Here is a 26069-nt window from a genome sequence, read left to right as displayed (position 1 = left end):
TTTCATCCCATTTTTTCAAAAGTAAACATTCAAACATTGATTTCTGACAAAATGACAAATGTAAGGATTGATTTAAGCCTGATGACAAGCAAGAGGAAAAACATTTCAAGTTGCTAGGATAATTAGTTGAGAAGGGAACAGTGCAATAAATAGCTGCATTGATAGATGCAATAGAACAAAATATTAAGGCAGAGTAGTCTGAAAAGAGTCAGAAATAATTTTTTAATCACAGTGGAAACAAGTCCCTAAATCAAGTGCATTGACTGAAAGAAATATGAGTGACTTAAGACCCATTTTATAGAAACATTATTTTCTAAAGATCCTATCATCTTTTGAGTCCCCCAAACAAGCTGTGAAAAAAACCAAACCAAACCAACCAAACAAACAAACAAAAAAAAACATATAACCCAGCATTAATAAATATGTTGCCACAGACACACAGGTACAAAGGGGCTATAACAGGTCCAAAATAATAGCAACTTCTCACAACACGAAAAAGTTGAGCAGGTGGAAGAGGGGAAGCCAGTAAGGTGGCTTCCAGAAATGACTAGTAGCCCTTCTCCACTGAGAAATACCCACAATGTTGCAGACAGAGACAACAGGATAATAGAACTGTGAAGATAATGACAACAAAATCCATTATCAGCAACTCATAACTTGTTAACTTCTCAGGGTACTCTGTGATTTATGAAAAATACCTAGTGCCAGCTTAGTCATGCATCCACTGTCCTGCTTGTCTCTTCTTCCCATCTCTACACTAAAGTCCTAATTTGCTATTTTTGAGATTTTATTCTTTTGTGAATTACCAGAGCCTGTTCAAAGGTGGCTTAGTTTTAATGTACTTGACATTTTCTCCTTGTACCTCCAAATTATCATTTCCAGTAGTAATAATTCAAATTATTATTGATATGATAAACCCCAATAGCTTGATTTTAAAACACAAGAGAAATAAAAATGCATTCAGTCTTTGTAAATTCATAACCACTTCTCCATTAAAAAACAGAAAGTCCTATAACGGAGCTGGCAAGTTATAATAGAAAAGCTTTTGGAAATGTTTATTTCATTTCCTCCTGTCTGTTTTTTTTTTTTTTTTGATGGCAGTTTGTATTAGGGAATTAGGGCTTTTAGCAGCTTACAGTTGAGAAGTGATCGGCCTTTGACTCACCCATGGTTTGCAATCTGTCTCCTCCTACAGCACTACTCTGGCACGATGGGGCAAGTACAAGCCCCGTGCCAAATCCCGGGATGACATATACGCATCCAGCACAATCCTATTTGCCTTCAATTGGAAATGCATAAAGTATAAATCGATGAAGGATTTCAAGCCCTGTGCTAAACCGAATGACTTTTAGTCCTATCTGCATGGTGCTGGGCAGCCAGCTGCATTTAATCTCTTGCTAGAGTTATGCTGATTTCCAGCAGCCAAGGAGCCGGAGCCCTACGTACAACCAGCTCTATAGCAACGAAAATGTATCACAGGAAGATCTGCTAGGGAAATGTGCAGATTTATAAACCTATGCTGTACTGGAAACAAGGGATCCTCCAGTCTCCCTCGATGCCTTTGTTCCACCAAATACCAGGGAAAGTTATGCAAGAGGGAAGAAAAACACCTGCTGGAAGCACCTTCCCATCTACTCATGCTGCACTAATTGCAGCCATTTAAATACTCCTGCTCCATTTGCTCAGCAGCAGTGCAGGAGAGCAGCAACTCCACACAATACCATATGCACCATGAAAGGAGGAAAACAATTGTGAAGTGATGAGCTAGGAAAACATATGGATTGGGACATTTCGTTGGAAAGGCTCTGCAGATCAAGAAGGAGATGTGCAGGTGCAGGGCTGGCCTCCATGCATCACTGCAGAGCTACCTGCAGAGTCCAAACTAAACTAGTAGGAAGTGATGAAACTTTGAGGTAAAGAATTGAATATATTAATGTACATAAAGACAGAAAAATGCTCAGATTGTCTACATTGTCTACACGTGAGAGGTTACTATAATGACTACAGGAAGACTCTGTTACTTATTTTAATTAAAGTGAAGTATTACATAAAAGAAACAAAACACTGAAGAATAAATCTGGAATCAACCAAGGGGATTTTAAGAAATGGTTTCAAAGAAATGTTAAAAGCAGTATAGAAGGTATTTAATTACCAAATATAAATATAAATATAAATATAAAATAGGTGCTTGTAAGAAGGAACTATGATCAATAGGTAGAGGTTGTAATCCATTTCACCAAGGTTTATTTATAAACTATTAATGGCAAGGTATGCTCTAAGTATGGAGTGTTATTTTATCCCTTTGCAGAAAATAAATCATTTTCTAGACATCTATACTTAAAAGCTAATCTCTGCAGAAAATAAAGAACTAAAAAAAAAATATAAATATGGAAAAGGAAATAAAAGAATGTTTGAATTCCAACCTCATCTTTGATAAATTGAACTTGACATGAAGGTTGTCCAAGATTTCATATTTCTCAGAAGCAGATCTGGACCAACTTGTGATTTCATTTCCCTTTTGAAACATTTGCTCAAATTCTGCTGAGCTGTCCCATGAATCATCATCAGTGGTAAAATCTGGATTATGAAAACCAATGGACTTCCACCTGCCACAGATTTTCAGGAAACATAATAAAACAAGATAGTTGTTTATTTCAACAGGTAGTAGATGCAACTGACCTTGCATATGCTTAAGTGCACTCTGAGGGACTTTAATGGAAAAATTTAATGGAAAGTGATTTATTCAGTACAGACTGTGCTCCACTTGGTGACATGGCTTTGTAGACTGGGGAGCAAAAACAAAGACCCCATGAGACTTAGGTGTACCTGGGAGAACCAGGTCTCTGATGCAGATATACCTCAGGATTTGGTGTGTAAATCCTTTCTATAGGTCATCTGTGTCCTTCAGTGCACCTGATACAACACTGCATGAAGGAATTAAGAGCATCCGACCTGCTGTTGCCTGTCCTTAGGGATCTCTAACCACCCTGACCTCAGACCTTACATCCCTCCCTTCCCCAGCTTTACAACCTCTTCTTTCCACTCAGGGCTGTCCAGAATAGTTCTCTGCTTACAGCCCCTGCTGTTCACTTTATTTCCCAGCAGATTTGGTGTCAGAATATGAGAATGAACCATGCACAATGAAACAGAAAAGAGTTTAGGAAAAAAAAAAATTCAAGTAAAATGCAAGAAACTCACCCATTTTCCTCTGAAGAAGCCTTCAGCAGTGGTGTCCTCTCTGTAAAGCCACTGGTTTTTGACCTTAGGCTGAATAACTTGGAAAAATTGAAGTGATATCTTTGGAGAAAAAATAAACAAACAAACATACAAAAAAAAGAAAACAAAAACAGTAAGCCTACAGTTTCACTCACTACAGGTCTACAGAACATTGTGCTACAAGTGCATCAAACTAGTTAAATATTCTTTAAGAATGATGTTCACTTAAATTAAGGTTTTCATTAAGTTTTCACTAATTACTGCTGTTACTTCCTAGTAGTCAATTAAAATCCCCCTGAATACCAGTAGTTCATGAGACACTTAATTCACACTCACATGTTTAAATTTTAGACACCTAAATTTACAGAGGAACAGCTGCACTGTAACTTCTTAAGGTAAATATTTACATATTATCAGTATAATGTATACGAGTAGTATAGTATAGTATATATATTTTATATATATTAGTATATGTACTATATACTCTATATGTTATATGAATGTATAGTTATATATTCTTATAAGTTCATAATAACATTCTTCATAAAGCATTAAATAATAGGATAAACTCTGTCCCGCAAATGTAACTTAAGACATGGATCACCTGAAACCTACTACTTTCTACAACAACTAGGGCACCCTTTGCTTTGTGGAAGAAAGCTTTATCTGAAGTACTTCATTCCTACAGTACAAACTTCTCAAAGGGTTTCTTTCAAGTTGTGGACCTGGTGGTGCAGATAATTACAAGGCAGTAAGCTACTTCTTGCCATATTGCAGCTTAGCGTTGTTTAGAAGCCTTTTTGCTAAAATATAAATCCCAAACCTGAAGAAACAGCTGAAGAGAATCAAGCACAATCACAGGGGTCTTATTTTGGGGCAGGATTCTGGGAAAGATTAAATAATTGAGCTATTTTAGAGCAGTCTCCAAGGCTGGCTTTTTCCCAGGCAGGCACCATTTCCCATCAACACTGCCACTATTCAGATGCACTCAGATTTACTCCATTCACAATTGTGGCCACCCAACACCAGAAAGTCCTGAATAAATCTTCTAGAAATACAATTAACAGATCTCATTGGTCCCAGAGATACTTCGAGGAAACCTAAAATGACTTCTGTTATTTGTAGAATGTGAGGGAAAAGAAATTATAAAAACCTAGACAAATAAATAAATATTCAAAGGCGATTAGCAATTCAATCTTCTAAATGTAAGGCCAGTTCTAAAAGAAGGATCTGCATACTTAACTATAAAACACAATGTAAGATTGTGATATTTCTTGCAATTTGTAGAGGTATGCATGAGCTCAGTCTGTTTTAAAATTAAAACCTCCAGTTAAATGTGTCAGCTTGCTTCTTTAGCAATGTTATCATTCAGAAGCCATGTTAGGTGTGGAGCAATGGGATATTGTTACTTCAGCCTTGAGTTGTCCCCGTCCTCGTTCAAACTCTATCATAAGAGAATGACTAAGTTAGAGAGACTGAATTATCCTGTTCCTCAGGTCAAATGTTGGTCGGGTTACAATTCAGCTGCTATACTGCACTGACACTTCATCTGTGGAGAGATGATTGCACACTGAAGGTATTGAAGTACTTCCTTTTTTAAATGCAGTACTATTCACACAAAAAAATTATGTGGAGGAACACCAGTATTTTGAAGCAAATGCTAATCTTATCATAGCCTTACATGCAAAAGATTGCTGAGAGGTTTATACAAAATGGCATCCATAATTATAGCAAAAAACACTATCAGGATTTTAAATGTGTGCCCACTGAGCACCACTGATATGGCCCTGGCTAATGCCAGTATCTCACTACATTGAAAGCTTGCATCCAGTGATGGAATAAATTCTGATGGTGGACCTTGAACATTTGGAAATGTAACTCATGCAAAGATTGATTAGCTGCTTCTGCAGTTTATCAAAATACTGTCACTTGTTACACACACACACACACAAATAGGCTCCTAACACATGCATACAATATTCTGTTCTGCCCTAACCTCACTTTGCACACACCATTAACCTTTCCACGCTTTTTTTCTTTTTGTCCTAGGACATATGCAAAATTTGACATTAGTAACCAGAAAGCTTTCTATAAAAATTTCCATTTTTTCCTAGTTTTTAGACTTGGATACCAATACTGCTTTGTGTTACACAGGCATATGCATACCTACTGACAATCCTGCACTCAGCAGGTCTTCACCACTACTGTAAGTGCAAAGAATGATAGAGGGCAAAGCAACTACAGCAATGGCAACCAGTAAGAGAGGATAAAAGATTGACTGAAAGTGGTTTAAATGAGAGAACCTGAGGTGAAAGATCCAGAAGGTTAGCTGAAGGCATCACCTCCACTTTCTCTTTGCACATTTGTTATTCCCACTTGCTGCTAAAGATCTTGCCACTTTTAAATGGAACTGTACAGCTTCACAAATTGCCAAGAATGGCCAATGCAGTAAAAATGGAACAGGTCTTCAGATAAAGTGAAAACAATTAGTACATGACAACATCAATTTGTAGAGAGTAAAAACACATGGATAAAAATAAGCAGCAGGAAACAGCTAGGCTTGAGAAAACAAAAATAATTAGATAAAAAGCAGAAGAGCTTCAACTCCTCCATGATGTGATTACTCTAATTAGAGAATGAGAGTAAAATAAACAATAAAGCTAATTAGGGCATAAAAGAATCTTGAAGGCTGAAAGCTCCAGAAAGAAAAGTTGTAAAAACATGATGAAAAAATAGCATAGATTATAAAAATTCAAGTCATCCCCAAAAGGAGAGTCTAATGTAAGCCCCTCTGATCCTGTCATAGTTCTGCAGGGATAGGATTGTTGTGATTTTGTCATCCACTTCATCAAAAGACAACAGAGATCATCTGCAAGCAAATCTAGGAAGGCCCAAAGACCCTCTGGCTATTATAGGAGCAAGTCTGCAGTGCTCAAAAACCTTCTTAGCATCATTTATTTATTGGTGCTCCTTGGTTCTGCAAGTGGATGGCAATTATGACACTGCGTAAATAAAGGAAAGAAAACAGAGAGACCCATTTCAAAACTTAGGAACAATTACACTTTGAATATTTCTTTACAGTCAAAAGAGCTAGAAACTCTGGTTATATCTAACCTGCTAGAATGGAGTGTATTCTATCTCTACTGAGCAATTCAGCAACATTACCAAGGATTTAATCATCAGGTCAGCCTCATTAGCCCATTGTTGATAGGCCCATTCCTAGGATGAGAAGATTGCTCTGGGTTTATATTATACTATGTGCAGGTGAGGACCTGGTAACCTGGGCACCAGTTGTGTTCCCTGTTCTTCTCTCATGGTTCAGACTCAAAAATTTTTAGCCTTTCATACATCAAATATGAAAAGAGACATGAAATAATTGCATTTGCAAATGTAAACATTAATATGTATATATGCACATAGAACTTCAAGGACAAAAAAATAACATTGCCATTTCTCTTTGATTCAAAAGTGATGCAGGAAAATTAGAACCAAAAGCTATGGGAAAAAGTATTTGACAAGGACTTTTTAAAGACTTACAAAGCACGACTCATACAGAAAGATCCACGTAGAATTGACATCAGAAAAAGAGTGTGTCTTGCCTCCTGTACAACTACTGCTGTGTCCACATTAATTTTCACATTTGCTACAGCTGTGCATGGGTTTTTTTTAATTAAGATAAATCTTTCAAACAGAAGATTGTGTTCTTAACTACTTGGCTACTGCTGTGACAGACATGTATACAGATTTTGGCTCTCTCTGCAGGAGTATAGGTTTGTTCCAAGGAAGTGTTTTGTGAGCTAGTTACTTGCACTCTAAGTCATTCTTTCCCATCCTTAATCTTTAAAGCAATTATAATTTCTGACTATCTCCACAGTCACTCAGAAGAAGAGCTAACATCATAGCAGGGCTGTCCACACCCCAGATGACAGAACCAGGTAACAGAGGTGTCCACAGACGAAGCTCCCACTTGCCTGACAGCAGCTGGGGAAGGATCTCACCCATAGCATTAAAAAAGACAAGGGCCCCAATGCAAGTCCCAGACATCTATTGCAGAAGCCCCAACAGCCTGTGGCTGTGCCACTGCTCCTACAGATGAACAAGGTTTATGCTATTTGGTGGCAATTTTTACTTCTCTACAGGAGAGAGACACCCTTCAACCTCCTACATTCCTTCGGACAGGATAAGGAGAAGAAGGCTCCCCCTGCTATCCTGGCCAGGTGGAGAGGTACAGAGAGAGTAGGAGAGGAAAGGAACAGATGCTGGAGACTCCAGTTGCTCCTACTGGTGGTCTGATGACACCTTGGATGTTATTCAGAGTCTATGGCTGACGAGTGCTGCAGATTCCATCTGCAATACACCCCTGTTTCCCTTTATCTGCAGGTGATAACTTCTAGTCTTCATCAGACGCTGGGGGAAGTCCAAAGAAAGAGCTCAATTCCTGCCACTGAGAACCAGACCTGCTTCCTGACCACATTTTCAGGCAATTCCCAATGTTTTTACACATGCAAAAAAGACTCTGTGGTAGGAGCTGTTGTTCAGCAATGAGCAGCCTTTCAATCCCAGATCTGTTACAGCAGAGGATACATCAAAAAAGTAACCATCCTACAAAAAGCTAGGAAAGAAAAGACTATATTCATCCAAGTTAGCTTACAAACAAAATAATCAGAAGATTTCACTGGAACCTGTTATTTAACCCTATAGTGAAAAGATTAATCATGCCACAAAATCCATTAAATTTTTACTCCCTATAATAGAAAATATACATTTCAAACATCAGCTAATATAATGCTTTATCTCCCATATGCTACATTGTGCACAAAACTAACAGTAAAAGAGCTATTTCTATGACAACAGAAAGCAAAAAAAATTCTCACATCCATGGAAAGAATTTTCCCAGAGAGGAAGAAGAGGTGAACAGGGAAGCATATATAGTGTAGTGTAATGAGGCAACCAGGTGCCACTAATTGCCATAAAAGGTGAGTCCTGAGACACAAGCTCAGCTCACTCCCTGGCAATTAGTGGCACCTGGTTGCCTCGTTACACTACAATATACTATGCAAGAACATAAACAGTTTTGAACATAACTTACTGGAAAATTCACTAAATAAAAAATTGAAAGCTGAAGTTCTTCAGGAAAAAAGCTTGCCATGCTTCCTTGAATTAGTATTCACCAAAACCATTGTGTGAGATTGCTTGGTAAACAGAAGTCTAGTAATAGTACAAAGCCAAGAGTTTGTTAAAAAATACAATAAAAATCTAAGCAAAATTTGCTAAAGAAGAAGGTCAGAGTGAGAATATGAGAAATAATTAATCATGCAGGAGAGCCTAGCTAACACCTGTAAGACTTTAATTTATCATTTCTACATTCTTATAGGTCAAAGCCTAATTTCAGAAACATCATCTTCGCTGACCAGAGAAAATTTATACAAACCATATATACTGAACTCATTACTTTTAGTATAACTGTAAACAAGCACAACACAGAAATTAACTGAAAAATAGAGAAGGAAATTTTTTTTTTTAAAAAAAAAAAAAGCTTTGCAGCTTCTGACTGTACTTGACACACATTCTTACACACTTTCACCAGACTGGGTATTTATCAGTGTCTGATAAATCAGTTTTGAATAACTGTTACAAGGTACAAACTGGGCTGACCAACATCAGCTGTACATATATATCCATCAACATTATTATGACGTATATGTGTCTATACAATGACACAGCCCCACATCACATTTTCTCCTCAGTCATAGCAGTGCTCCTCATGGGAGAGCTGGTATGACTGCCCATCACAAATGAAGTTGGGTCAACTGATACACTGAGAGTCAAGGGAAAGATCATGACTGCAATGCTGACATCTCTAAACAGGCTCCAGACATTTTCTGATGCCTGTTTTTTTTGTAGCTTCAACTAAATCAGCAAATAACCTCTAGACCCTTTAAAAGCATGCACCATTAAGATGTCAGAGAAATTTAGCAATGAAAGCATTACTTAATACAGGCTCATCTTCTCTTTGACTTTCCTAATTTTCAGTTAGTCAGGGCTGTGTAGGATTCCCCTGAGGACCACAGTGATGGCACTACCTGACAGAAAAACACAGAAGAGTCACAGCCATCTGGCAAGTTTCATATTGAGAAGCATCTACCATGCCAAGATCCTAGGCAAAGAAAGAATGTGCTCAAGAAAGATGTTGTGAAGTATGCACCAAGCTATTCCAAGACAGAAATGGTTCCTTTAAAAGACATACACAATGTGTTTTCCTCATTCACTTTTGCTGGATTTGGAAAATGATTGTGTCCTGCAAGGCCATGTGGTAATGATATCTCCTCCTTCATTTGTGTTATATTCTGTTATTTTAAGAAGTAGGGCAACATTCAAATTCAGAAATAGCTTAGAAAATAAAGTGCTTTCTGTGTTTCCCCTTTTTAAATCTAAATGCTTTGTACAGATATTGTGCTTCCCTGAAAAAAAAAGAAAAACAAAAGCAAAAATAAAAAACAAACAGAAAAATCCACCTCCAAGACTTGGTAGCTCTTTTTCCTAAAGAGTCTAAGAGTCTTTGCCTTCTGTCATAGGAAGTTTCCATCAGGAAGACATCGGGACATAGTTAACAACTTACACACAGCAGGACCCCACTGTGAGTAAAGTTACAGAAAGTACTTAGTCCTGTAGTACTGCCCTGAAGCTCCTCTGACCCTACCTGAGAGTACTAAGCTCTTCTCCACGTAGTTTTCATTCCTCTGTCAGGGTTCCATGAGAGGTGGCTGCCCAGCAGGAGAGAGCCAGGATCATAGGGAGGTTGTGTTCCTTGGCAAGGCTGTGCCCTCCTCAACCAGGATCTTCCTCTGAGCACCCAGAGAGGGAGCAGGGCTGGGATGGGGACAGAGAACAAGTTCAGCCCAGGGCCTCATGATAACCCAGCAGGGTCACAGGGAAGGGACAGGACCAAAAAGCCTACCCCTTGGAGGACTAAGAAGTCACACTAAGAAAGCTGAGCTGCTGCTTCCTCCCCTCCATTTTCTGCTTCAGCAGAGAAAATTGGAAAACTACAGGAGAGAGCGTGCAAAAAATGCAGATAATCTAAAGGAGAAAATACATTTCAGGAGCAGGTGCTGCCAAACCTGTTTAGCTGTTGGCAACTGCCAGCAAGCTGCAAATTCAAAATAGTCGGCAGTAGATGGGTGTTGGTAATGGTCCAAGCTCCAAAAGCCCAGTTTCTCCATGGATTATACAGATAACCTCTTAGGAGGAATTATTCTCAAATGTTGCAGGCCATATTGAGAAATGAATCTGCTACAATAAGGCAATTTATCAGCAGCACTTTGAGCATGGCTGCACTTGTAATACTGTGGCTTATTCTGCAAGCCTGGCTTTTAAATGCCAGCATTTCTCTTTGGCATTCATGATGTGCTTTTAACCAACTCTGATGATAACTGAATTTATGATACATAAAGGTGAGTTCACACTTTTTTTGTAGCTTTTGAGGTCAGTCCAATGATGTCAGTTTATAAATGTTATGTTTTAAGTTTCTATCTAACCATACTCTTTTGAAGGTCTAACATGAGGCACTTGGATGATGGAAAGCCAAACAGAAGGATAGGTTTGAGAAACAAATGGATGATGTGAGTGTCTCTAAAGAAGGTTATTCTTCAAATATTGCAGGGATATTATCTTGTAGTCTCAAAGGTTTGGGGGAATATATGCTGAAGTATGAAAATGCACTTTCAGACCAGATGAATTTTTGGGTGGTAGAGAAAAACGAAGCACCCTTAAAAGACCACTGACCACTTTCCAGATGAGAGAACACTTTCCTACACAATGGTGAGATGTACTTATTCTGCTATAATTTTCCTTAATCCAAGCAATGTACTGAGAAGTTGTCACACTTTACTTATTCTTCTTGTCTTGCATAGTCTTGTAATATACCCTTATGCTATTCAGTTTGGGAGACTGAAAAGAGTAATTAGTGATCTATACTGAAAGATGAGGTCACAAAGAATCTATTTTTCTTCTTTTTTAAGCATCAAAAGGGAAAAAAAAAAAAAAAAAAAAAAAAAAAGGAAAAAAAAGCAAAAGCCAGACAGATGTACACAAAAGCTCATTAACTTGAAAAAAATGTGACTGATTTCAGTGCCTGGTGAGGTGTTAAAGAGAGGAGGTGAAGGTAACTCAATTTGTCATCACATTGAGCTTTCATTTTAAAAAGAAAACATGATGGAACCCAGCTATTATAAGCTTGCTGGGACTTGCATTTTTCCTTTGGCCCCAGTAAAATGAAACAAGTCAAGTTCAAGTACCATCCTATCTGATAAATAGTTGGGTTCCCTTAAGTTATTACAATATTACTAGGATAACTAATATATCCTTTATGTAGATCCTGATCTTAGTGAGCTGGACTCAGAATCAAATCCTAAAATTCACTCCAAAGATAGGGCATGCAACACAGTACTCAGAGTAGGCAAAGAATAAACAGCAGTAAAATTTTAAGATTAAAAAGTAATTTGTGGAAGGGATATGACTATCAGATAGTGAAAAAACACAAATTGACAAAGTAATTGGTATTTGTCATTATAATGAAATAGTAATAATTAATAAGTCCTTCTGTAATAACAATTATTCCTATTATTAATTATAATGAAGATACTAAGTTCTCCTTTTCAGCATGCAGCTGAGCATAGGGCAGTGGGGTTATTCATGTGACTTTTGCCAGGTAGAAGTCTGACAGAGGACAGACCTCTTGAAATCATTTTCATACTCCCCATCTTCCATATTGACTGTTCAAGGAACCTAGAGAATTAACTTTGATTTAACAGAAAGATTCCTTTGCTAAATAACCTATAAGCCACACACAAATAACATCTATAGTTGTATACCAAAAAGTACTTTTTTCACACATTTTTTCTTTGTTCTTAGATGAAAACTCTTTTTAGTACAGAAGACTTTAACCAAAGAAGCTATTCAATGGTGACTAGAAATAAAAAGAACTATGAACAAGTCCTTCCAAACATTACTTCCTCATAACTTCCTAGCAAGCAGCTTCCAATACAGAGTAAATCTACATCACTGGTCATTGCTTTCCACCTCCAGATATAACACAGACAAAAATACTTTGAAGCATGAGAAGCCGAGATGAACAAATTAGAGAAACCAAACAGAATAAAATGGTTCATGACAATGATACAGTAATAGCTCTCAATACTTGGAGTTTATTCAGCAAAACCATTTGAGAATCAATGAAGTTTTATCTCACAAAAATGATTCTCTTTCCCCCAATAGCCCGTCACTAAGATGACTGTAACACGTTAACATATAAAGTTTCCAAGCCTCAGAAAACTCATTACAGTGTTGTATTTTGTTTTGCTATCAGGTACCTTTTTTTACGCCTTGGAAGGCCTCAGCTAAGTACCTGAAGACTTTGTATATTAACAAGCAACTACAAAACACAGATTCATTGTCAAAAGGAGATTAATTCAAAATACAAGATCTGATTCCATAAACACAGTCAACTTAGATTCTCAAATAAACATGGGTGGGAAAAAATTATAAATAATACATAAATCATAGATTCAAAAAAATCTCTGAGAATTTCCTTGTCTCATTCAGAGTAGCATGCAAATTATATTTCCAAGCCTCCCCCATGCCATAATGATGCCATATGAGCTTCCCTTCCTCCTCATTTAAGGTGTAATTTTTTTCAATTTACAGCCGTGTCCATGATATTACAGTCAACAAAATAAAATCATGTCTCTCAGGGCTCAGAAGGAAATTCTACATGGCAGGTGGCTTTGTTCCAGCAAAACAGTCTAACTATGCATTGTGTTTTTTGATAGCAATGATGCACATTTTCCCTTCCAATCACATAAATGCCAGATACTTTGCTCCCAGACACTGCATTTCCTTCAGTCATATATAAAGGAAAACTTCAATTACTCCATAGTCTCACAAAGGTGGCTTCCTTCCATCTTACTCCTGACAAAACACATCCATGATAAAGAAAGCTATAAATATTCTAAAAATCTGCACCATCCCAAAATTGAATAAATCCTGGATGATGATCACCAAAAACCCCGTAGGATTCTATGTACTCAGTAGCCATATGTATAATAATTCTTTGTATATGCATGAAAATTTCTGGCCATCCAGACATGGGTGTACATAAATAAAACCACATTTTGTGCTTCCAAACAAAAAGAAAAATATCAGTGCTTCTGACAAAAAAAAAAGCAAACTAAACCAAACAACTTCTTCAGCAAGAGATAGCTGCAGAAAAGAGGAAATCCCATGCTGACATAGCTGCCTGTTGGCATTAACTTCTTTCTATCTTTCCTCATTAAGGCAGAAGGCTACAAGCTGCTATACAGAGAGATGGGGAAAAGAAAAAAAAAAAAAAAAAAGCAGAAAAGTTGAGATGAAGCATCTCTGTTACTGGTCCTACCCTGGCAGAGATGCCATTGAGGATAATTTAGACAGCTGAAAACAGAAGGAAGTTTACAAATGTTTGGGGGTTTTGTTTTTGTTTCTCTTTCAGGCAGCTATATGAATGATCTATTAATTTTTGACCAGAAACATTTGTCAGCATTTTAAAAAGCATGAAAAAACCAGGCATTTCATTAAAAATAAGCAAAGTTTGCCCTTTGAGGCATTTAAGTAGCAACTTGATTAGAAACTCAAATGGATCAAAAAAAGGTTTAGTGCTCTACAATCAACAGCACCTCCAAAAAGAGAAGCTCTAAGCACACATCAGATGCCTGAAAGTTGGATCAAGTACAGTACTAACAAAACATAATTTTTCACATGTCTTTTGAATAAAAAACTCCAAAAACTGCTGCCAAGATAAACAGCCACTGTACTAAAAAATGTCTTTTTGATACAGTCTGAAGAAGCAGTTTGCCACAAGTTACCAGTGGCGTGTGACACAGGACTAAAACAGAAGGATATTCTGACAAAATGGAAATACAAAGGAAAAAGAAAGTCAAATTGATACTGTTAGCAGTGGAGCAGCAAAAAAAGTAACAAAAAAAAGCAGGAAAAAAGAAGAGTGACACTAAAATTACAATAGCCAGACACTGTTCTTAAAAGTTTGTGTGTAAGTAGCTCTTCTGCACTTTAAGAATCAACACAAAATAATGGTTGTTCCTCTACACAAAAGTAATAGCTTTACAGCCCAGAAAATTGAATCACATTGGAGAAGTGGCACTTAAAACTAGGGCACAATTGCAAAGAAATGTTTTAAAAACAAACAAACAAATGTCTATGAGAAGCAAAATTCCATAGATGATTGTCAAAGCAAAAAAAAAAAAATCTTTTTTATTCTGTTTTAATGTTATGTAATGTGAAAGTTAATAAGAATAGTGAAGAACTAAAGCTACAGAAATTATCTCCTCTAGAAGCATCATGAAAAAACTGGGATGGAGAGAAAAAAGCTGATGACACATGGCAGAGATAAAAGAACAGATTTTAACTTAAGACAGAAGCTTAGAGTCATATTAAATTTTAAAAAGGTCATTAATTTAGAAAGGGAGGATGGACCCCTATGTGGTGCTACACATGTTCATACATTGATTAATTTTAGTCAACAATCAAAAATTTTAACCTAAATAGGACAAAGTATGCTTCTACTTGCAACTTTCTTGTTATTAAAGACTAAACATGATGTAGACCATGATACCATGAAGACCTTATCCCTGAAGAGATACATGTAGGACCCTGATGACTAATTCTTCATACAAGTAAATAAATTTTACTTGTAAAATGTTGAAAAAGCAAAGGTTCTCAACACTTTCTTCCCCTCTGTCTTTACCAACACTGTTGGGTCTCAGGCTTTGGGAAAAAAATCTGGTAGCACAAACATAGACCCACTGCTAATGAAGGAAGAGTTGGTGTGCAAACTATTAGAGGGGCTTGATCCCTATAAATTGTTGGGCCCAGAGCATAATTGACCAAGGATGTTGAGATCTGGCTGACATCATTGCAAGGCTGTTCTGCATAATCTTGAATAAGTCATGGAGACTGGAGGATAGCCCTGAAGACTGGAAAAAGGTTAATGCCACTCACATCTTTAAAAAGGGCTTAAATAAAGCTTTACAATAAAGCAGCCTGCTTGGTTGGTGTGGGGCAAGCAGTGGACACTGTTTACCTGGATCTCTCCAAGGCATTTGACACACTACCCCACAGTCTCCTCTAGGGAAAATTATGTGTTATGGTTCAGAAAAATGGTCTGTGCAGTGGATGGGGAGCTGGCTGAGAGGCCAGACCCAGATAGTGTTAGTAATTCTTTTTCAATCTGTCAACCTGTAACCAGTGAGACTCCTTAGGGGATAATATCTGGGCTCAGCACTCTCTCCCAGAAGGGAGAGCCACTCTGAAGGAAGACCTGGACAGGCTGTAAGAGTGAGCTAACAAGAACCTTATGAAGCTGAACATGGTGTTTCACATGAGAAAACATAATCCAGTACACAGAACATCTTGGCAAAGAAGATACATGCTGTCAATGGATGCAACAATACTGTGGATTTATAAAATATCATGATGTAGCCCTCCTGTTTCAACTAAAGACACATCACTTAAACCAGAAATGCATTCCTTGTTACCCTCCATTCTGAGTTTACCATTCCTTTTATAAGACAGATTTGCTAAATTCATGTTCATGTTTTTCACTTTAAGAGGTTTACATGATGAACCAGATGTCAATAGACTCCTAAAGAGGATTGCAGCTCACACATCACTGACATGGCTGAGGAGGTAGAGTTGCTCCTATTACTCCTAGAAAGATTAGAGAAAGAATATTTGAAGCTGCTTTTGCTTTTGTATTTTCTAAACAACAAAAAAATTATAAATTGGATAAGACCACAAGAGTGGGTGGAGAAGTCACTGGAAAATATTTACCTACCCTAGCCAAGTCAATATTTATTAATTCATTATTAAATTTCTTACAATAATTTCATCAATATAAGCACATTTTCCTCAAAAAATCAAGTGCAGTGCCCTGTCAGCCAAACCAGTTCAGTTCATGTGCCAGCATGGTCACTTGAGAGAAATTATTTCATGGTCCACCATCACCACCAGAGCTCTACTTCAGGCAAGGGAGTCCTTACAAACCTCTGCTCAAGCATACCAGGTAATGAATGGCAGATGGACTATGTCTAGAGTCCTTACTGACTAGCACTGAAAAGGGAATACTTCAGAAAGTGTGAGCAACATCATCAGCCTTTCACAGCAGCTTCTGAATTATGCTAATTCCCCGACAGTACTGAGTCAGTATCCTCCTGCGTTTCTGAAAACTGCCAGTCTGTTTTCTATTTCACCCTGTCGAAAATAAAATGTATTTAAATTAAAATAAAGAAAAAAAAAAAAAAAAAAAGAAGAAAAAGAAAAACCAACAACACCTTAGTGCATTAACTTATTAACTTTTAATCTACCTAGTTCTAGAAAGCCTGGCTCAAGCTCACTGTGCTAACCAACCTTGCCTTAGCTCTGACCTTCTGTGGACAGAACTCTGCATGGTCTCTGACTTCTACTGGTCCATTAGCATCATTATTGCAGTTTGTCCCTGCAGTCCCATTAGTACCTCTCAAGCAGAGAATTGTTTGCTTGGTCACCGTCTGTAAGCGTTTTGGTGACTCATTTATCAGCTTTTGCTGTAATTCAGAGAGTAAATCACTTGAGCTCCTTATGAATATCAGGTTTTTAAAAAAGCCATATGATTTGCCAGACTACAGATTGTGACCCTATTTTTTTTTTTAATTCGATGGCTAATTTCTTCCATCTGCATTTAACTACATTTCCATCAACTACATTCTATTCAACGTGAACTTCAGTTCTTAAATGTATGACCATCACTACCCTGGAACTGCTCACTAAGGCTGAGGAATGATTTCCAGTGTTCTAAGACAAGAGGACAAACCACTACCACTCTGGCACTAATTAATTCTACTGGGAAAGAGATTTAAAGTGCTGGGCAGACAGACAGCAGCACATCTCAGAAACACACTGGCACTCAGACCAGTGTTGTTTCACATCTTTGTAATCAACATGGACAGTGGAATCAAGTGCATCCTCAACAAGTTTGCTGAGAACACCAAGCTGTGTGCTGAAGTCAACACTCTCTAGAGAAGATGGATGCCATCCAGAGGGATCTTGACAGGCTTGGGAAGTGGGCTCATGCAAACCGCACACAGTTCAACAAGGCCAAGTGTAATATTCTACACCTGGCCTGAGGCAATCCCATGCACAAATACAGGTTGGGAGGAGAAAGGACTGCGGACAGCCCTGAGGAGAAGGACTTGGGATGAGTGGTAGATCAGAAGCTCAACATGAGCTGTCAATGTGTGTTTGCAGCCAAGAAAGCCAACCCTGTCCTGGGCTGCATCAAAAGAAGCACAGACAGACAGTCAAGTGAGGTGATTATCCCACTCTGCTCTGCTCTTGTGAGACACCATCTGGGGTATTGTGTCCAGTTCTGGAATACCAAACCTAAGAAGGACATAGAACTCCTGGAATGTGTCCAGACAAGGCACAAAAATGATCAGAGGGGATGAAGTACGTCCCCTATGAAGACAGGATGAGGAAGTTGGGGTTATTCATCCTGCAGAAGGGGAGGCTCCAAGATGACCCAATAGTGACTTCCCAATGTCAGAAGGCAAAAAAAGCTACAAGTAAGATGGGGTAGGACTTTTTATATGGGTATGTAGCAAGAGGACAGTGGGAAATGGTTTAAAACTTGAAGAGGGGAGATTTAAGTTAGACATTAGGAAGAAATGTTTTCCCGTGAGGTTGGCAAGATACTGGAACAGGCTGCCCAGGGAAGTTGTGGCTGCCCCCACTCTGTCAGTGTTCAAGGCCAGGTTGGATGGGACTTCGAGCTACCTGATCTAATGGGAGGTGTCCCTGTCCATGCAGGGGGATTGGAAATAGATGATCTTTAAGGCACCTTCCAACACTGGCCATTCTATGACTCACTATCATGAAGAACTACGTTCAAAACATCTGCTCCTACGGGTAATCTATGAAAAAAAAAAAAAAAAAAAAAAGGCAAATAAAGGAAGGAAAGAAGTTTTTTCTCTATTCAGTGCAGGATAAGAATGTGTTATTTTTTGAGGGATCATAAACATCCATGTTTTTATCTTGCTAACATGTCTTACTTTTGTTTGGAAGATCAATCTCTGAAAGGTGTTTGGAGTATGAGAAGGATTGACATTAACTCAGCTGCATCTCTTCAAGGTTTGGAACTGACTGTTTGTACTCTTTTATCAGCTGCAGGTTTAGCTAGAATTAGGATTTTTTTCTTGTAATTGAGGATTGACTACATCAGAGTCTGGCTTACAACCATGACATTAACTTTTTTTTTATCTAGTTTACCCCATAACTCACTACACTCTGCTCCCAGTCTGTGGTTCACACTGTATTTCAGCTTCACTCAGTGTCCTTCTGTAGCCAGATGGAAGGGTTTCCATTCATCCTTCTAACTATTCATACTGTCTGTGCATTTATTAGTGTCTTTCTTTTCAGACACTCCTCCTTCCAACACTGATTTGGAGTCAGAGACACATACTCTGCTCAGCAGCAGCTCTTTGGTAGTCTGGGCAGTTAAGGCATATTTTTGTCCAGGTGCTCAGTATGAGCCAAACTACCCAAGTTTTCATCTGATTAAGTTGGCTACTAGGAAAGACAGTAATTTGAAAACTTCCTTTCCTCTTCCCTCAGGCCTTTATTTTTCAACAAAATTATAGTCACTGCAAGAGGAAGCAAGAGAATGAGATAAACAAAGGAATGCTGGTTAAAAATAAATTTACTTAGAGAACAGAATACATGAGTTACTGCTGCTGTTTCAATTGAGGTTTCATTGTTTGTTTAGAGTGACAGAGTGAAAGAGCAGAAAAAATATTAGTGCCTTGAAGCCTGGTGGCCCATAAACTTACTTACAGGTCGTTAGGAGGTGTTTATGGTCCCTCAAAGCAGAGTGAAGATTGTTCAAAGAGCCCATTTAGGACTTTAACTGCAAAAGAGACCCATTAGCATGACTGCTTTTTTGACTTGACTATGAAATGAAGCTGGTTTTTTTCCTTGGCTGTCTTGTCTCTTACTCTCTGCAAAGTTCATGGGCTCTGGACCTACAGAGGCTCATTGAAGTTCAAGACTTAAATAGTCAAAACTTACTGTCAAACATCATATTCCTCTCCATTACTACCTTTCTCAACTATTTTTAGCTGCCCTTTCAGGATTTGTCTTGCTCTATCCTTTAACCACAAGTCCTAGGCCCATAGAAAAATTACCATGTCACCATTCAGACCATTTACTCAAAGGGCTCTGGATTTTCAATGCATTTTCTTCTCCCCAGTAGTCACTGTCAGCAAATACTCAACTGTTTTCCCCACATAAAGATTTTGCACACCAACATGGCAGAAAATAGGGGACAAAACTGAATTCTTATTAATTAGTACCATCTGACTCCCTGCTAATGCAAAGTTCTGATTCCCACAGGTTTGTGGGATATGCACATTGGCCAGGAGTGAAGCAGACAGAACAGTTTTTCAAAGAAAAAGCTTCATTGAGCCACCGAAGTATTTTCTTCATCTCACACTGACAGCTACTCCTCACATCAGCAATTTAAGCACCATGCATGCCCTCCTGCTCAGCTGTGACTGCTTCTGTGCAACACATTTCTTCTCAAAGTCTGGCTATTAGGTTGGCTTAACCCTTCAACTTCATAATGTAAAAAAATCATTGCTGACATTAAAAGCCTTCCTCTGTTTAAACAGAGGTTTACATGAGGAAACAGCTGTCCAGCCCCGGAGAGGATTGAAGCTTGTATGTTACTGGCATCTTTCCACAACTGGCCTAAGAGGTCAAACAAAGATGAACCCCACATAAACATATTACTAACCATTAAGAAGATAGCAGCTGCTTGCAAAATTCAACAGTTTTCTGGAATTTCACTGGGATTCAGTTGAAATATTTGATCTTTGGAGGCTGGTACACTACAGATTTTTCAACAAGTGCTCAGTTCAGTTTTTAGCCTGAAGGTAGGACAAGGGTGAAGCAGTTTATTAGTACCCCCTAATCCTTCCAACAGAGCACTTAGAAACCAAAATTGTTTACCAAAAATGTCCAGTCAGAATCAAAATGCATTTGAGTGGCTACATGGGAGTGATATGATTTTGGTCCATCAATGACATCAGCCATGTAGTACATGACCAATCCAAGACACAGTGAATAATTATGAGAAATAAGCACTAAGATGATGAATAGTATGTAGGAACAGAGAAACTGAATAACTCTGAACACAGAGAAATTTGTCATGAGTGTCATGTCTGTATCTGTATGTTTTAAGAAGAGCAAAACCTAAAGTTAAAAGCAGTCTTGTGCTGAGCACATGTTTTATGCAAATAAAACCAAACTACACTCCTGAAGTTATGCTGTACAATCACATTTCTCTCTTCCTTCCTTTGCCACTCCAAGATACTTTTTGTCCATGAAATAGAAGACAGAGAGGTGGGAGGGAGCAGCAGAACTTTCCAATAACTCATTCATTTGCCTATTGTGCATAATGTTGTCTTTGTTATGCTTCCTACCATTCAAGCTAAAGGTTTGCTGGAGCTGCTTATTGCTTCTTTTGAGTTTTTCAGGTTCTGAATGGAATTCTGTGTTGTGGTGATGGCAACAGCAGGAAGCTGCAATCTGAGCTAAGAGGCTCAGCAGTCGCATGCCCCTATGCAGTTTGGTTATGACAAGCTTTGTTGCAGCCACATATCTCCATGTTAGCAACAAAGGTTTAAAGCACTATATTCAGAACCAAATTAAATCAATTCGTAAAGTTGTTTCTTTAAAATTTTTATATTGTTTTTTCACTGCAGTGTCAAACCATTTAAAGATCACAGAAGAATGGTGAATGTAGTGGTTTGCTGTGAAGTCATCTATCTGTCCTGGAATCTTCTCTAATGTTGTTAGTGTAAGTGACATGAAATATCAGAATGGTTCCTACACAAACATGCAATTCTGATGTGAATGTGACCACTTCCCTTGTTTGATTGCTGAACAGAAGATGATCCCACTTTACTGTAATAACCAAAGATCAAAATTAGTCTTAGGACACACAAAAAATATTGTTTCAAAAGTTTGAGGTTTTTTCTCCTCAGTCTTTTTCTCTGGTCTGAAGAAGCTCTTAAATTGTCACATCAATTTTACTTATTTAAATAGTAATCATGTCTTCTTGGCACCTAAGTCTCATAAGTGTCTTTTAAAAGCACCAACATAATTAAAAATCAAAATCAAGGTTTATAATCCCCCACTACTAAAGGCATAGCTTCACTTTTATACTGACTTTTCACTGTACAATAGCTTATCTTTTCTTAGCTTCTCCAGCTAACAGGAAATACAATTGCAATCTTTCCATTCCGTTGCTGCAGACTTAGAATTCAATAGACATTTTTAGCTCATTGACCTTCTCATGGAAAACCAGCCTGATCCTGGGACCACAGATTCAGGGCAAAGGAAGAGTTGGGCATTTTTTCGTTTGCTTCTTTATTGGTTTTCCATTCTCTTACATGAGTGAGCGTTACATAACTAATACTGAGGGACAAGGGAAATACTGAGTGAAATATTTTTGCTTGATGAAACACAAATTCAATCAGATTTTTTTTTTTAAAGTGTGAATTTTTTATCCCAGAGATGGATCCTCTTTATAAGGCACAAAGATTGAAGAAAAAAAGCTTCCAAGGACTATAATATTAAACCACAAGTGAATTTTAGTGCCAAAGTCACTCAAACATAACTTCTAACAGTGCTAGAGCTTGGTTTCGTCACCCTTCTTCCACAGCCTAATTTTATGTGAAAAGTTCAGGACATAATGAATGCACAACTGCCAACCTTTTTTATTTTTTTCCTAAGAAGATAATGTTATTTTCTGGCCACCTAAAGGAGGTACAGCCAGAAATTATATCAAAGTAAAAAAGGGAACACAAGGCAATCTGAAATGAATGCCACAAGGTCTAGTTGCTCTATTATTTCCTTCTTCCACAACCTTCTACCACTTTCATATTCCAGTGAATGCTCTTTTTTTTCCAGTAACATGGTTTTAAATAGCAACTCAAAGCAATTGGTTACATGGGACGAAGTATGACTTTTAATCCCCTTTCTACTGATGGCCTTCAAGGCTCACTAACTCCTAAGCTCAAAACAGCTGATTTCACCCCCTTCCTGTGGATCACAAAGAAGGATTTCAAATTTGGTTGATTTAAAGCCATGCCATTAGACTTTTCCCATGCAAGTAGCACTGATGATAAGACCAAGGCAATGAAGGGGCCTTTTTTGTGACCACATCCTGTGCATGCAGAGATATGTTGGAAGTACCCTGTGGTTTTGGAGACATGAGGGCTGACCTGAAGAGCATTGCTCATGCTGCCACAGAACAACATGAAATCTTCCTGCAAGAGGCTTGGCTTAAGACAATTTGGACCAGTGTCAATCAGCTGCAAAAACCACTTTGATGTCACTTAGTGAAAAAGAGCCTGGTCGATCCATTGTTTAAAGACTGAGAATGAGAGATGTTCAAAACCAAAATACAGACATCACCATGTGTTGTCACTCAACAGAAAAGAAGATGTTATCAGAAGACCTGGAGTTACTGCCTGCACTCGCAGGAAGTTACTCATCCATGATTTATTATTTTTCAACTCTGGCACCTGTGGCCATGATTTACAAACCGTGGTTTATAAGTTCACAAGTTCCCAGTGAGTTGTACCAGTATCACTGGTACACAAATACCTATCACCTACTGGGAAATAACAGGAAGAAGTTTAGCCAGAAGGGAGAGAGCTGGCCCATAATAATCTCATTGTGGTTTTTGTTCCTGTACCAGGACAGTTAACTGCAGAGTAAATACCATGTGTGGACACAGTTATAGTAAGATATATTTGTGAAATCACAAAATAAAAAACTTATCTCCACATCTCAGTCCTTCCCTTCCCCTGACTGCCTCTTATCTGCACTTAAACTTTGTACTTACTGTGCTCTTTCAAACCAAGACAACATTAACTCTTCCCCTGCCGTGTTGAACTAAAGAACTTTGTTTGTCAGTCAGAATTTCAGTCAACACAACAAATCTTGAAATACTCGAAAAATAATTTCTAAAGTATTTTACGGCCATCACAGTCAAGGTGTCAATTTGATTGTTTTGTTGTTTTTTTTAATATTTGGAAAGCATAGCTATATTGATTTCCAATTCTCACTCTGAAGGTAATACTTTAAGATGCACATAAAACCTTGACTCAGTTTGCTGTAGACTTATAGGACATGCTTAATTTGTAGGGAAGTAAGGGGTGCAGAAAAGCTCATCCAGCCAGCCTGTGTCACCCTTGCCCAGATCAGGGAACTTCCTAAAATTAAAAACTAAACTTACTAAAGCCTCCTTTGGTCACAGTATAAGCAGATGTCCTTCTAAATGAGATGCAGGGACAGGGGATAGACTTCAGCCCTTTTCAGCAATGCAGGTTTGTAACCAGCATGCACAGAACTGTGGGGAGCCCCAGGACTGCACCAGTCACCTGACACAAACAGCTGTGGAGAAGGAAGGAAGGAAGGAAGGAAGGAAGGAAGGAAGGAAGGAAGGAAGGAAGGAAGGAAGGAAGGAAGGAAGGAAGGAAGGAAGGAAGGAAGGAAGGAAGGAAGGAAGGAAGGAAGGAAGGAAGGAAGGAAGAAGGAAGGAAGGAAGGAAGGAAGGAAGGAAGGAAGGAAGGAAGGAAGGAAGGAAGGAAGGAAGGGAAGGAAGGAAGGAAGGAAGGAAGGAAAGGAAGGAAAGGAAGGAAGGAAGGAAGGAAGGAAGGAAGGAAGGAAGGAAGGAAGGAAGGAAGGAAGGAAGGAAGGAAGGAAGGAAGGAAGGAAGGAAGGAAGGAAGGAAGGAAGAAGGAAGGAAGAAGGAAGGAAGGAAGGAAGGAAGGAAGGAAGGAAGGAAGGAAAATAAATAGGAAAATAAAAAAAATAAAAATGTTCTTTACCTGATAAGTCTAACTGACTTCAGGTAAGACTTACCCAGGTTTCAGATCTGTATTACACTTCCGACCCACTTTAATTACATAATAAAATAAATTGTACCTTTATGTTTACATAATTTTAATTAGTTTTTTTAAAATACGATTCAAACATTAAACTGCTTTGGCATTTATAATTTTTTTCCCGATTTGTAGCAGTGCAACAAGACTCTCCATCATGAGATGCTCTGTAGGAGCTCGGATTAAGTACAGCATTGCTGTTGCTTTAGCCTCTATCAAATCACCTCTAGAAATCCTAAAAACTACCCAAAAAGACTAACAGTCCACCTTGGCTGTTCAGCCTTCCACATGCTGTGGTTGCTGCTGGTACAAAGCTTGCTTCACCCTGCTACTAGAGAGGTTGAACAAAATGAGCATATGAACAAGAAAGTTTAAAAAGTTAGCTTCAGTATTTTAGAATCTATAAAATATTTTTAAATAGCTACAAGTAGAATTTCTGGTGTTGTATCTGTCACAACAGGAAAGACTGGCACCCCTGTTCTTAGGTGTGCACCTTTCCTGATGCAGAAGAAAATGTGTGCACACACACGAGGAGCTCATGCTCCTTGTGCACATCTCCGGTGATTTGGTAACAGTTGCAGTGGCATTACTTGTCCCATTTGTGTGATCCCAGTCTTAACCATAGGGATGAAGTTTATGGCCTCACATTGCATTTTTTCTGAAAAAGGTAGAAGATGGGACATGAAAACTGCTATAATTATCTCTGTGAGTTTTGTGACATTTGATGACGCCAAAGAGGGGAAAAAAAAATCCATGTGGCTGATCTTGAAAATGCAAAAAAAAAAAAGGCTCCTGGCTGCTATTAAAGCTGAGATTAGTTCAGAAACATGGTGATCCAGGACCTCTCCATGGCAATTAAGACTGCTCCAATGTCCCATTAAGCTTCCTGTTCTCTATGTGGAAGAAGTAACATTCACTTAATGAACATACTTATCTTCTCTGCAAAGAAATAAAAATTAATTTGGACTAAGTAAAAAAAAGAAAAAAAATCTGTTTGCCCTTATTCTTACCTTCCCTGCATGGGGACGGGAGTGAAATCCTCCACTGGAGTAACACAGTCATCCTTTCCTATTGCTGGTTTTTCACACAGGGTCTGTGGCTCTCCAAGACTGGCTACCATGCCATGATACTCTTTTAATAGCCCCAGATTACTAAAATCTCTGGTCGTTGCCCTGGATGCTGCACTTGAAGATAATCTCTCTTGCTGTAAAGGTGTCTGATTCAGCTCCATCTCTTGTTGTCTAGAAATTATACTGTCACTTTTGTTATCCAAGTACATCTGTCCCTAGAGAGTGTTCTCCTAAAGAAAGGGAAAACAAATATATTAGGACTAAATTGAATTGACTCAATGTTTACTTCAGTGATAGCATGTTAAAATTGACAAGCAGAAGATTTTTGTACACCTCTAGATATTTCTCTTGGTGGTTTATTTCCACAAGGTTGATTAATTCCAACATTTTAAACCTCTCTCAAACTTCAAAATTAGCCATTATAAAAATGATTGAAATACACAAAGAGGTGGCTTTCTACTTTTTTCCATGTCTACCATGATTTTCTCCCACAATTTTCCCCAGAATTATAGGCACTGACCTATCCCAAAGAAGAAGACAAAATCATCTCCACATCAGAGGTGCAAGAAAGACCAGTGGAAAACATCTTCCTGACTTAGAGCAGCACTGCTAAACCCCCACAAAACACCCTTTTTTGGTGGCCACACCTTTTTTTTCAGCCCACCAAACCCACCACTCTCCTTCCAGCATTCTGGGCTCCCTCAGAAAGCTGCCATCCCCCTGAAGCTCTGCCACAGCT

At 38.3% G+C, this 26069-nt stretch overlaps 1 protein-coding gene across 1 annotated transcript in view; it reads right to left on the bottom strand.

The window, feature by feature from the left end:
• OCA2 (OCA2 melanosomal transmembrane protein) overlaps positions 1-25539 on the bottom strand; it is a 158420-nt gene extending 132881 nt beyond the window's left edge. The window contains exons 1-3 of the mRNA XM_008498085.2: positions 25271-25539; positions 3199-3297; positions 2424-2606 (exon numbers count right to left, since the gene is read on the bottom strand). Coding sequence (XP_008496307.1) covers positions 2424-2606; positions 3199-3297; positions 25271-25539 — 551 coding nt within the window. The remainder of the gene's footprint in view (positions 1-2423; positions 2607-3198; positions 3298-25270) is intronic.
• Positions 25540-26069: the final 530 nt, after the last annotated feature.

The sequence above is a fragment of the Calypte anna genome, chromosome 1, assembly GCF_003957555.1.
Source record: "Calypte anna isolate BGI_N300 chromosome 1, bCalAnn1_v1.p, whole genome shotgun sequence".
NCBI lineage: Eukaryota > Metazoa > Chordata > Aves > Apodiformes > Trochilidae > Calypte > Calypte anna.
The sequence above is the reverse complement of the archived record's forward strand: the minus strand, read 5'-3'. Positions and strand labels throughout refer to the sequence as shown.